The following is a 13,760-nucleotide window of genomic DNA, read 5'->3' as shown; positions in this document are numbered from 1 at the left end:
AAAGCCAAGCTTAAAGATTTTACATTTTAATGTATGAAGTATTTCAAATAAGGTAAATGAATTGTTGGTGCAAATTGAGATAAATAGATATGAACTTGTAGCCATCGTAGGGATGTAGTTACCAGGAGATCAAACTGGAAACTTAATGTTCAGGGATTTTTGAGCGTTCCAAAAAACAGGTGAGAAGGAAAAGGTAATGGGTAGCACAATTAATAAGAGATGAAAGGACAGTTGTGAGCGATAATCTTGGCTCGAATGATGGAGGTAAATATTAGTAAGGGAAAGAAGACAAGGTCAGATTAATGTACAAATTCCCAAACAGTCACTGCACTGTAAGAAAGTATATAAATCAACAAATAATAGGATCATGTACAAAGAATACTGCAATCATCATGAATGTCTTAAATCTTCATGTTGACTGAGTCAATCAAGTAGGAAAGCCTACCTATGGGAACAAATTCATAGTTGAAATAATTTCCTACAGCAAAGTCACAAAGCCAACTGGGGAACAGCTTATCTTGGATCTGGTAAAGGGCAATGAGACAGATTTAGCAAATGACTTCAGAGTAAAGATCCTCTAGGATGCAGTCATTATAAAATTATAGAATTTAATATTTCTATTTAATATGACTGTGAGAAACTTAGGTCAAAACAACTGTTTTTAACTTAAATAAAGGGAATTATAATGAAATGAGGCTAAGGTTGTTAGCTAAAGTAGACTGGGAGGAATGATTAGTAAGAAAGACAGTAAACAAGGAATGGCAGACATTTAAGAATTCATAATTCTTCACAAAGACATATCCCAGTAAGGAGCAAAAATCCTAAGAAAGGAATAAATCAACTATGGCTCACCAAGGAAGTTAAGAAGAGTATTAAATTGAAAGAAAAGCATATAAAGAGGCAAAAGTCAGTTTTAGGTTAAATTCAGATTCCATCATTACAGAACTAAGAAAGATAAGAGATAAAATAAACTTTGAGAACAAATTAGTGAATAATATAGAAACTGACAATAGACTTTTATCAAATACATAAAAAGGAAGAGAGAGGTTAAAGTGAACATAGGCTCTTAGAAAATTGATGTTGGGAGGCAGTTATGGAGAACAAGAAAATGGAAAAGGAGTCAAAGAGATATCTTGCATTAGTTTTTTATAGTGGAAGATACTTCAAACATCCCATTAATACTAAAGAATACAAGGGAGGGACTTGTAAAAATATCCCCACTCTAGCTTTAGTAATGGACAAACACGTGGGATGAAAAGCAGTTAAGTCCTGAGGCCCTGACGGCTTGCATCTAGAAACTTAAAAGAAATAGCTACAGAGATAATGGATGCATTGCTTAAATTGCTTATAATTTTCCAATAAACCTAGAGAATATTGGAAATTGGAAAACTGCTAATGTAACAAGCCAATTCAAAATGGGAGGGAGATAAAAAAAACTGATAACAAAAGGCTGCTTAGTCTAAAACCAATTGTTGGAAAAATGTTAAACTTAATTATTATGGAAGTAATAACAGCACATTGGAGAATTCTAACCCAACCAAGCATGTTCAGCATGGTTTCATAAATAGGAAACCTGAACTGGAGGGGTACAAAAATTTGCACAAAGGGTTTGCTAGAGCTCTTCAGGAGGGTTAAACTAGTTTGGTAGGTGGATGGGAACTGAAGCTATGCATCAGAGGATGGAGTAACAGGTATACAGGCAGATACAGCATGCAGAGAGTCTGTGAAGAAGGAGACAGTTGATGGGGCAAGGTTCCAGTCAGTGTGATGAGTTGAAGCTTGTCTATTTTAACACAAGAAGTGTCAGGAATAAGGGTGACGAACTTGGAGCATGGATCAGTACTTGGAGCTTTGATCATGTGGCCATTACAGAGGCTTCGATCTCACAGTGGCAGGAATGGTTATTGGATATTCGAGGGTTTAGATGGTTCAAAAGGACTAGGGAGGTGGTAAAGGAGGTGGGGGAGTGGCATTGCTAATTAGAGACAGTATAACAATTGCAGAAAGGGAGGTCATCAAGGGAGGTTTATATAGGAATATATTTAATTGGGGAGGGAGAATTAAAAAGCTATTAGTCAGGAACTGTGGAGCATAAGTTTGGAGCATATATTCTCAGGGAACTGCACAATAGAAATGGGGAGGTTGTTTAGGGAGCACATCCTGTGATAGGTTTGTCCCACTGAGGCAAGGAAGGGGCAGTAGGGTGAAGTAACTTTGGGTGTAAGGGATGTAGAACATCTAGTCAAGAGGAAGAAGGAAGCTTACTTAAGGTGAAGGAAGTAAGGATCAGGCAGGGCTCCAGAGGGTTACAAGGTAGCCAGGAAGGAACTGAAGAATGGACTTTTTTATTAGAATGGACTTGAGGGCTAGAAGGGGTCATGAGAAAAGCCTTGACGGGTAGGATTAAGGAAACGCCAACACGTTCTGCACTTACATGAGCAACAAGAGGATGGCCAGAGTGAGGGTAGGTCCAATCAGAGATAGTGGAGGGAACTTGTTCCTGACATTGGACCAGGTAGGGGAGGTCTTTAATAAAACTTTGCTTCAATATTCACTTGTGAGAGGGAACTTGTTATTTGTGAGACAGCATGAAACAGGTTGATATGCTCGAACAGGTTGAGGTTAAGAAGAAGGATGTGCTGGAAATTTTAAAAGACATGAGGTTAGTTAAGTACCCTGGGCCAGATGGCATATACCCAAGGTTTCTATGGGAAGCGAGGGAAGAGTTTGCTACACCTTTGACAATGATCTTTGCATCCTCACTGTCCACTGGAGTAGTGCCAGATGATTTGAGGATGGCAAATATTATTCCCTTGTTCAAGAAAGGGAATAGGGGTAACCCTGGGAATTATAGACCAGTCAGTCTTACATTAATGGTGGGCAAATTATTGGAGAAATTCTGAGAGAAAGGATTTATGATTATTTGGAAAAGCAAAGCTTGATTAGAGATAGTCATCATGGTTTTGTGAGGGGCAGGTCAAGCCTCACAAGCCTGACTGAATTTTTAAAGGATGTGACAAAACACATTGGTGATGATAAAGAAATGGATGTGATATATATGGATAATAGCAAGGCATTTGATAAGGATCCCCATGGTGGGCCCATTCAGGAGTCATGGCATACAGCGCATCCTGTCTATCTGGATACAGAATTGGCTGGCCCATGGAAGAAAGAGAGTGGTAGCAGATGGGAAGTAATCAGCCCGGAGCTCAGTGACCAATAATGATCCACAGGAATCGGTTCTGGGACCTCTGCTCTTTGTGATTTTATAAATGACTTGGATGAGGAAGTGGAAGGGTAGGTTAGTAAGTTTGCTGATGACACGAAGGCTGGTGGAGTTGTGAATAGTGTCGAAGACTGTTGCAAGTTGCAACGGGACATTGACAGGATGCAGGCTGGACTTATAAGTGGCAGATGGAGTTCAATATGGAAAGAGTGAAGTGATTCATTTTTTATGTCGAATTTGAATGCAGATTACAGGGGTAAAGGCAAGATTCTTGTTAGTGTGGAGGAACAGAAGGATCTTAGGGTCGAGGTCCATAGCTTCCCCCAAAGTTGCTGTTCAAGTTGATAGGGTTGTTAAGTAGGCATATGGCATATATTAGCTTTCATTAGCAGGGGGACTAAATTTAAGAGCCATGAGGTAATGGTGCAATTCGTTAAAGCCCTGGTTAGACCACATTTGGAATATTGTGTTCAGTTCTGGTTGCCTCATTATAGGAAGGATGTGGTAGCTTTAGAGAGGGTACAGAGGAAATTTACCAGGATGCTGCCTAGTTTGGAGGCCTTGTCTCATGAAGAAAGGTTGAGGGAGCTAGGGTTTTCTCATTGAAGCGAAGAAGGATGAGAGGTGACTTGACAGAGATGTACAAGATGATGGGAGGCATAGATAGAGAGGATAGAGATATTTTCCCAGGGCAGAAATTACTATCATGAGGGGGCATAATTTTAAGACGATTGGGGGAACGTTTAGGGGAAATGTCAGAGGTAGGTTCTTTACACAGAGAGTGGTGGGTGCAAGGAATGAACTGCCAGCAGTGGTGGTAGAGTCAGATACATTCGGGACTTTTAAACAACTCCTGGATATGCACATGCATGGGAATAAAATGTAGGGTATGTAGATTAGTTCTATTTTAGAGTCGGCAAAACATTAAGGGCCAAAACAGTCCTGCACTGTACTGTTTTATGTTCTATATCTGACTAATTTATTAAATTTTCAAGTCTCAAATAGAGTGGAACCAATGGAGGTGTTGCATTTGAACTTCCAGATGGCATTTTAAAAGGTTCCTCACAATACGTTAAGTCATATAATAAGAGCCGACAGTGCTCTATCCATTGGCATGGATAGAGTATTGTCTAATGGTCAGGAAATAGTGAGTGGGGATAAGGAGTTCTTTCTCAGATTCACAATCTGTGAACAGTGGGGTTGAATAGGGATCAATGCTGGGACTGCAGCTGTTAACAATATATACATATATATTAATGACATGGTGGAAGGAAGCAAATGAGCTGTAGCCAAATTTGTAGACAACACAAATAGGTGGAAAACTAATTTGCAAGATGGATACAAACAGGTTAGAGGTTACATAAGTTTACAAAAAGCTAGCAAATGGAGTATAATATGGGAAAATGTGATGTTGCTCACTTTGAAAGGGAGAACAAAAGAACAGAGTATGAGTTAAATGGTGAAAAACTGCAGAATGTTGTGACACAAAGGGACTTAGGGTGTTTGTGCATGAAACACAGAAAGGTAGCACTCAGGTGCCACAGGTAATTGGGAAGGCTAATGGAAGTTGGCCCTTAGTTCAAGAGGGTTGGAACATAAGAATATGGAAGTCTTACTACAACTGTATAAGGTGCTGGTGAAGCCACATCTGGAGTACTGAGAGCAGTTTTGGTTCCTTATTAAAGAAAATATATCACTTCATTGGAGGCAGTATGCAGAAAGTTCAGTAGGATGATTCCTGGTAAGAAAGGATTGTCTTACAAACATGGGTAAGCAGGTTGAGGTCAACCAGGAGAAAGTGAAGACTGCAGATGCTGGTATTCAGAGTCAAGAGTGTGGTGTTGGAAAAGCGCAGCCAGTCAAGCAGCAGGAAAATTGACATTTTGTGTATAAGCCCTTCATCAAGAATGAGGTTTGTGGTTCGGGGCTGGGAGATAAATGGGAGGGGAATGGGGTTAGGGGAAGATAGCTGGGAAAGCGATAGGAGGGAGAAGGTTATAGCTCACATGGGTCAGTGATGAATGAATTGGAGGGTTGGGACTGGGGTAATGTGGGGGATGGGGAAATGAGAAAGATGTGAAATCCACATTTATCCCATGTGGTTACAGGGTCCCAAGGGAAATATGAGGCGTTCCTCCTCTAGGTGTCGGATGGTAACGGTTTGGCGGTGGAGGAGGCCCAGGACCTGCATGCCCTTGACGGAGTGGGAAGGGGAGTTAAAGTGTTCAGCCACAGAGCGGTGGGGTTGGTGAGTGTGAGTGTTCCAGAGATGTACTCTGAAATGATCTGCAAGAAGGCATCCTGTCTCCCCGATGTAGAGGAGATCACACCGGTGAAACAGATGCAGTAGATGAGATTGGTAGAGGTGCAGGTGAATTTCTGATGGACATGGAAGGATCCTTGGGACCTTGAATGGAGGTGAAGGGAGTGGTGTGGGCACACATTTTGCACTTCCTGCACTGGTGGGGAAAGGTGCCAGGATTGGGGTGAGGGCTGGTGGGGGTGTGGACCTGACGAGGGAGTTGCGGAGGGAATGGTCTTTTCAGAAAGCTGCTAGGGGTGGGAAGGGAAATATATCTCTGGTGGTGGGGTCAATTTGGAGGTGGCAGAAGTGGTGGAGGATGATGCCTTGTATGTGGAAATTGGTGGGGTGGAAGGTGAGAACCGGTGGGGGCACTGTCCTTGTTGCGTTGGGAGGGGTGGGTTCAAGGCCGGTGGTGCGTGAAGTGAAGGAGATGCGTGGAGGGCATCGTCAACCACATGGGAAGGGAAGTTGTGATCGTGGAAGAAGGAAGCCAACGGGGAATTTCTGACGTGGAATCAGTCATCCTGGGAATAGACAGAGGTGGAGGAATTGGGAATAAGAGATGGCCAGGGTAGCTCAGGTAGCTGTGGGAGTTGGTGGGCTTGTAGTATATGTTTGTGGTTAGTCAGTCACCAGAGGTGGTGATGGAGAGGTCCAGGAAGGGGAGGGAGGTTGCCAAGATAGTCCAGATAAATTTGAGGTCGGGGTGGAAGATGTTGGTAAAGTTGATGAACTGTTCGACACCCTCATGAGAACACACGGTGGTGCCAGTACAGTCATCGATGTAGCGGAGGAACAGATGGCGAGTGGTCCCGTGTAATTGCAGGAGATGGACTGTTCCACATATCCGACAAAAAGGAAGGCATAGCTGGCTCCCATGTGGATGTCCATGGCTATCCCTTTGGTTTAGAGGAAGTGGGAGGATAGGAAGGAGAAATTGTTGAGGATGAGGACCAGTTCAGCCAGGCGGATGAGACTCTGTTCACTGGGATTCAGAAGAATGAGAGATGATCTTATTGAAATATATGACACTTTTGACAGGGGCTTGACAGGGTAAATGCTGTGAGAATGTTTACCCTCATGGGAGCGTCTAGGGCCAGAAGGCATAGTTTCAGAACAAAAGGATGCCAATTTAAGACTGGGATGAGGAGGAATTTCTTCTCTCCGGCTTGAGACTTTTTGGAACTCCTGCCACAGAGAGCTGTTGGGGAAGAGCCTGCATGCATATTTAATGCTGAGATAGATTTTTGATTGTTTGGGGTTACAACGTAAAGGCAGGAAAGTGGATATAAGGAACATCTGATCAGCCACAATCCGAATGAATGACTGAGAAGGGACAAGTGGACAAACGGCCTACTCTTATTCAACTTCTAATGGTCTTGGTCCAACTGGCCCGTGGAGAGAGAAAAACAGAGCTAACATTTTGAATCCGATCGCTCTGCTTCAGAACTTCAGTTCTGAGGAAAAGTCACATTGAAAAATTGATTTAAAACTCATTCAATGCTTCTTCACTGTCACTGGATCAACATTCTGAATCCTAGTTCCTAACAACATTGTAGCGTGCCTACATCACAAGGACTGCAGTTGTTCTCAAAAAAAAATCAGAAATTGCTGGAAAAGTTCAATAGATCAGGCAGCATCTGTGAACAGAAAGCAGAGTTAATGATTTGGGTCCAGTGACTCTTCTTCAAAACTGAAGAATGCAGCTCAATGCCATGTTCTCATGAGTAATTCGTAATAGATAACCAACCACCTTGCCAGTGATGCCCGTATCCCATGACAGGATAAACTAAACACAATAATCTTTTCTAGTCCATTAAATTCCATTGATCTAATATTAGTATAACCTACTTTCTCATATTGTCTCCCATATTTGAGCACTTCTTTCTGAAAAACATCCACTGACTCCAGCAGGTTAGCCTTAAATTTGGGTTGGACTTGCACCAGTTCATCTTGCACATTTCTCTGTTAATACAAGCAATCACAACACAAAATAAAGCAAACATTACACTGCCAGGTCTTAACAACAGCTTAGCTTGTCTGGCAATTTGATCTAACCAATCAAAAATAAATGAGAAAATGTAAAGACCAATGAATTAGTGTCAAATTTTACTTTAAAAACTATAAGAATCTATTAGTGGTAATATACAGCTCAGAATCGACAAAAGAAAATTGATCAATTACAACAATAAAGCTGTGAGATAATCATATACAAATGTGCAACATATGTATCATAAATGTATATAAGATAACATACATCAGAAAAAGACTTTCAATAATGCTCTTGGTATGGGCTTTGGAAATTTTCTTTGGGAATGTTGTGTCCAGTTATATAGTAACTAAAGCGAGAAGAAATACTTTTCAATTAGTTAGCTGATAAATCTGACAAATTGTTGAGCCAAATACACAAAATGTTGATGAAATTGTGCAGGGCCATTACATCTCAACTTCAATTCAGATTGTCTGCAGACTCAAGCGTACACTGGTACTCTTGAAATTGGTTTCAGGAGAACTAACTTCGTAATAAGAAAAGAGAAAATTCATATTTCTTTTTTTCATTCTGGGCTGTATGCTAATCCCTGCTTCAAAACTCTCCATCACCATATATATCATTATCAAAGATTTGCCAAAATTCACTGAATCCCAAAAAGATTTTTATTGAACCTCTAAGACGTAATTTAACTGAAGTTTAATAACAGCAGTTATTTAATTACTCAGAATGTCAGTTCATGATTCCTTCATGGTAAATTGAGTTGCAGAGATAGCATTCGAATTTTTGCGAAGAACTGTAGCTTAGGTTGTGGTTCAGGTAGCTGGTTAGCTCACCGAGCTGCTGGGTTATCATGCAGACATTTCATTACCATGCTGGGTAACATCATTAGTGTGACTTCCATGAAGCACTGTTGTTCTATCCTGTTTGTTTTTTATGTGGTCCGATCTATTGGGGTGAGTGTCACTTCTGGGTCTTTGTTCCAGCAATTTGTACACTGGGTCTACCTCTGGGTGTTTTGTTGATGGCCTTTTTGGTTGAAAACCAAGTTTCCAAGTACTATCTTCCATGTCTCTGGTTGGCTTGTCCTAGGATGGTTATGTTGTCATAGTCGAATTGATTGTCCTCTTGGTCTGTGTGGACAGTGATGAGGGAGAATGGATTCTGTTGTTTAATTGCTAGTTGGTGTTTGTGAAGTCGGTTGGCTAGTTTTCTTCCTATTTGTCCCATGTAATTTTTGCTGCAGTTCTTGCAAGGGAAGCACCAGCAACAGTTCTCCTTCAAGATCCCCCACTCCACACTCGCAGCAATGCGCCGGCACCTAACCTCTCTACAGTCAGCCCTGCCTCAGCTGAGGGCCACACTCTCTCAGAATTGCAAAGGACCCCTCCTGTACTACATCCTCAGGAGAATTCATACTCTCAACAAACAGTATTTCAATTCCATCTCAAATATCAAAAACTGTAAGTACAACAAACTTTTATCTACCCACCTCCATAACCAGCACTCCTCAAACATTCCAAAAGATTCCCCTGGCCTCAGAAATGACTCAGACGCCATTAGTCATGCTGCTGAGGCAGCTGCCACCCCACGCTGATCGATGATGTCACTTCCGCCCTCATCACGGCCACTCCCACAACCACTTCCGCCCCTCACAATTCCTCATGCATCACACGTGACATCACGTTCGCCCCTCACATCATCGCTGATGCCACACGCTCAGTGACTTCCGCCACCTCTACTGCCGTGGTCACCACCACTTCCGCCCCCACCAACTCCACTCACCTGCAATCTGCTGACACGCCCCCCCCCCCCCACAGACCCCACTGTCACTATCCCCACCCCCCAGAACCCTGAGGGGAACACTACCCCTGCTCATGACTCCACCCCCATTCCCTCCACCATCACACCCACTCCAGTTACTGGCTCTGACCCCACTCCCAGCTCCAGACCGACACCAGATCCCAGCTCCCAGCCCTGCCGAGTTTTCATCATCCCTCCAGACCTCCCCCTCATTGAGGACGAATGATCAGTCCTCAGCAAAGGACTCACCTTCATCCCCCTCTGTCCACGCATCAATGAATTTAATACACGCTGAGACGTTGAACAATTCTTCTGTCGCCTCCGCCTCCGAGCTTACTTTCACAATCAGGATTCCCGCCCACCTTCCAAGGACACCTTCAACACATTGCATTCACCTGGACACCCCGCGCTGGCCTATTGCCTGCCCTCAACCTTTTCGATTCCAACTGCCGCCGGGACATTAACCACCTCAACCTGTCTACCCCCTCCCCCACTCCAACCTCCCACCCTCACAATGCGCAGTCCTCCAATCCCTCTGCTCCAATCCCTCTGCTCCAATCCCAATCTCACCATCAAGCCAGCGGATAAAGGGGGCGCAGTGCTAGTCTGGCGCACTGACCTCTACACCGCTGAAGCCAAACGCCAACTCAAGGACACCTCTTCCTACTGCCCCCTCGACCATGACCCCACCCCCCATCACCAAACCATCATCTCCCAGACCATACAGAACCTCATCACCTCAGGAGATCTCCCACCCACAGCTTCCAACCTCATAGTCCGGGAAGCCCACACTGCCCTGTTCTACCTCCTTCCCAAGATCCATAAGCCTGGCCACCCTGGCCGACCCATTGTCTCAGCATGCTCCTGCCCAACTGAACTCATCTCTACCTACATTGACACTGTCCTATCCCCCCTAGTCCAGGAACTCCCCACATATGTTCGAGACACCACCCACGCCCTCCATCTCCTCCAAGACTTCCGTTTCCCCGGACCCAATGCCTCATCTTCATGATGGATATCCAATCCCTCTACACCTCCAGCCGTGGGCACCCGTATGGGCCCCAGCTATGCCTGTCTCTTTGTTGGCTACGTAGAATAGTTGATCTTCCATAATTACACCAGCACCACTCCCCACCTCTTCCTTCGCTACATTGATGACTGCATTGGCGCCACCTCGAGCTCCCGCAAGGAGGTTGAGCAGTTCATCAACTTCACCAACACATTCCACCCTGACCTTAAATTTATCTGGACCATTTCTGACACCTCCCTCCCCTTCCTGGACCTCTCCATCTCCATTAATGACGACTGACTTAACACTGACATTTTTTACAAACCCACCAACTCCCACAGCTACATGGATTACACCTCTTCCCACCTTACCTCTTGCAAAAATGCCAACTCGTATTCACAATTTCTCCGCCTCCACCTTATCTGCTCCCAGGAGGACTAGTTGCACCATAGAACACACCAGGTGGCCTCTTTCTTTAGAACTGCAATTTCCCTTTCCACGTGGTTAACAATGCCCTCCAACGCACCTCGTCCACATCCCGCACCTCCGCCCTCAGACCCCACTGCTCCAACCGTAACAAGGACAGAACGCCTCTGGTGCTCACCTTCCACCCTACAAACCTTCACATAAACCAAATCATCTACCGACATTTCCGCCACCTCCAAAAAGATCTTACCATCAGGGATATATTTCCCTCCCCACCCCTTTCCGCCTTCCACAAAGACCGTTCCCTCCGTGATCTGTCCTACTACCCTGATGCATTTTGTAAGGTATGAACTGCCTGTATAGCATGTAAAATATCACTTCTCACTGTATCATGGTAAATGTGACAACAATCAATCAATCAATCAACCAATCATGAGGGGCATAGATAGGGGTAACTAGCCAAGGTTTTTTCCCTTGGGTGGGGGAGTTCAAAACTAGACAACATAGGCTTAAGTCGAAAGGGGAAACATTTAAAAAGGACCTGATCAATGAGAACTAGTTGGACCAAAGGGTCTGTTTCCATATTGCATAACTTGATGACTCTATGACACACTTACAGCATCAGGGCCTGTTTCAAAATTTGGAGGGTTGACCACAGATTAGACATGCAACAACCTGAAACAGTCATACTTGTGGAAGCATATCTTACAGATGCATCACGATCGCCATTATTGAATATGCTCTGTCCCAGCAGTACAGTGGCATAAGATCAGGAGAGAGTTCCCCTGGGTGTCCTCAATATTACCTTTGGATCGCATGAAGTCTCATGGCACCAGGTCAGGCATGGGCAGAGAAATCTTCTTCTGATTACTCCCTACAGCACCTCTCCCATTCCCTCCAATGATGAGCCACTGCTCCTCCATGTTAAATACCACTTGGAAAAGCACTAAGGATGGCAAGGGGGAAGAATATACTCTGAGTGATGGACATCAATGTTTATCAAGTGTGGGTTGGTACACCACTTCTAAACAAACTGGCTAAATGCTGAAGGATATACCTTCTCAGTTGGCCCTACTGGGGATGAGAGAGACTCACGGTTGGTGTGTTGCCTCCTGGGTGCCAGGGTCCGTGATGTCTCTGATCGTGTTTTTGGGATCCTTCGGGGGGAGGGAGAGCATCCCCAAGTCGTGGTCCACATTGGCACCAAAGACATAGGTCAGAAGAGAGATGGGGACTTGAGGCAAAAATTCAGGGAGCTAGGATGGAAGCTTAGAGCTAGGACAAACAGAGTTGTTTTCTCTGGTTTTCTGCCCGTGCCATATGCTAGTAAGGTGAGGAATAGGGAGAGAAAGGAGTTGAACATGTGGCTACAGGGATGGTGCAGGAGGGGGGGTTTCTGGCTTTTGGATAATTGGAGCTCTTTCTGGGGTATGTGGGACCTCTACAAGCAGGATGGTCTTCATCTAAACCAGAGGGGGACCAAACCCTGGGTGGGAAATTCAATAAAGCTATTAAGGTGGATTTAAACTAATACTGCAGGGGAATGGGAACCAAAATTTTAGGACTGGTACAGAGAGGATGAGAGTAGGGAGTTCCAAAATCAAGTATCAGACACTGGCAAGTGAGAACCTGGTTTGAAGTATGTGTACTTCAATGCGAGGAGCATCCGAAATAAAGTGGGTGAACTGGCAGCGTGGGTTGGTACCTGGGGGTTCGATGTTATGGTCATTACGGAGACATGGATAGAGCAGGGACAGGAATGGCTGTTGCAGGTTCCAGGATTCAGATGTTTCAGTAAGAACAGAGAAGATGGTAAGAGAGGGGGAGGTGTGGCATTGTTGATCAGGGACAATATTACAGTTGTAGAAAGGATGTTTGGGGACTCGTTAATTGAGGTAGTATGGGCTGAGCTTAGAAACAGGAAAGGAGAACTCACCATGTGGGAGTTTTCTATAGGCCTCCGAATAGTTCCAGAGATGTAGAGGTAAGGACAGCAAAGATGAATCCAGACAGGAGTGAGAGAGGCAGGGTAGTTGGCATGGGGGACTTCAACTATCCAAATATTGACTGGGATCACTACAGTACAAGTACGATAGATGGGTCAGTTTTTGTCCAGTGTGTGCAGGAGGGCTTCCTGACACAGTATGTAGACAGGCTTTCAAGAGGCAAAGCCACTTTAGGTTTAGTACTGGGTAACAAGCCTGGCCAGGTGTTAGATTTGGAAGTAGGTGAGCACTTTGCAGACAGTGATCACAATTCTGTCAGGTTTATTTTAGTGACGGGAAGGGATAGGTGTACTCCACCGAGCAAGAGTTACAGTAGGGGGAAGGGAAATTGAGATGCAATTAGGAAAGATTTAGGTAGCGTAGAATGGGGAATGCAGGGGTCGAGCACATTAAAAATGTGGAGCTTATTCAAGGAAAAGCTCCTGTGTGTCCTAGATAAGTATGTACCTGTCAGGCAGGGAGGAAGATATGGAACGCGTGAGCCGTGACTTACTAAGGAAGTGGAATCCCTGGTCAAGAAGAAAAAGAAGGCTCATGTTAGGACAAAATGTGAAAACTCAGTTAGGGTGCTTGAGGGTTACAAGGAAGTCAGGAAGGACCTAAAAGGACATGTTAGGGAACTGGAGCTGGAGTTGGATGAACTTAGGATCATTCGGGAGGCAGAGGGGGTCATAGATCAGAGCTTTAGGGAAGTAGTAACTCCAAAGATTGCAGACAGATGGGTGACAGTGAGGGGGACTGGGAGGAAGCAGCCAGTGCAGGGACCCCCTGCGGCTGTTCCCCTCAAGAACAAGTAAACCGTTTTGGATACTTGTTGGGGGGACGACTTACCAGGGGTAAGCAATGGGGTTCAGGCCTCTGCACGGAGCCTATCCCCGTTGCTCAGAAGGGAAGGGTGGAGAAGAACAGAGCAATAGTTATTGGAGACTCGATAGTTCGGGGCACAGATAGGCGGTTTTGTGGGGGCGAGAGAGACTCACGTTTGGTGTGTTGCC

The 13,760-nt window shown here is 44.6% G+C and overlaps 1 protein-coding gene across 1 annotated transcript in view; it reads right to left on the bottom strand.

Annotated features, from left to right (window-relative positions):
• Positions 1–13,760, bottom strand: part of LOC132834281 (dynein axonemal heavy chain 8-like) — a 1,170,382-nt gene that overhangs the window by 581,331 nt on the left and 575,291 nt on the right. The window contains exon 30 of the mRNA XM_060853001.1: positions 7,383–7,496. Within this exon, the coding sequence (XP_060708984.1) occupies positions 7,383–7,496 (114 nt within the window). The remainder of the gene's footprint in view (positions 1–7,382; positions 7,497–13,760) is intronic.

The sequence above is a fragment of the Hemiscyllium ocellatum genome, chromosome 3 (assembly GCF_020745735.1).
Source record: "Hemiscyllium ocellatum isolate sHemOce1 chromosome 3, sHemOce1.pat.X.cur, whole genome shotgun sequence".
Classification (NCBI taxonomy): domain Eukaryota; kingdom Metazoa; phylum Chordata; class Chondrichthyes; order Orectolobiformes; family Hemiscylliidae; genus Hemiscyllium; species Hemiscyllium ocellatum.
Note: the sequence above shows the minus strand (reverse complement) of the source record. Positions and strands in the feature narration are given on the sequence as shown.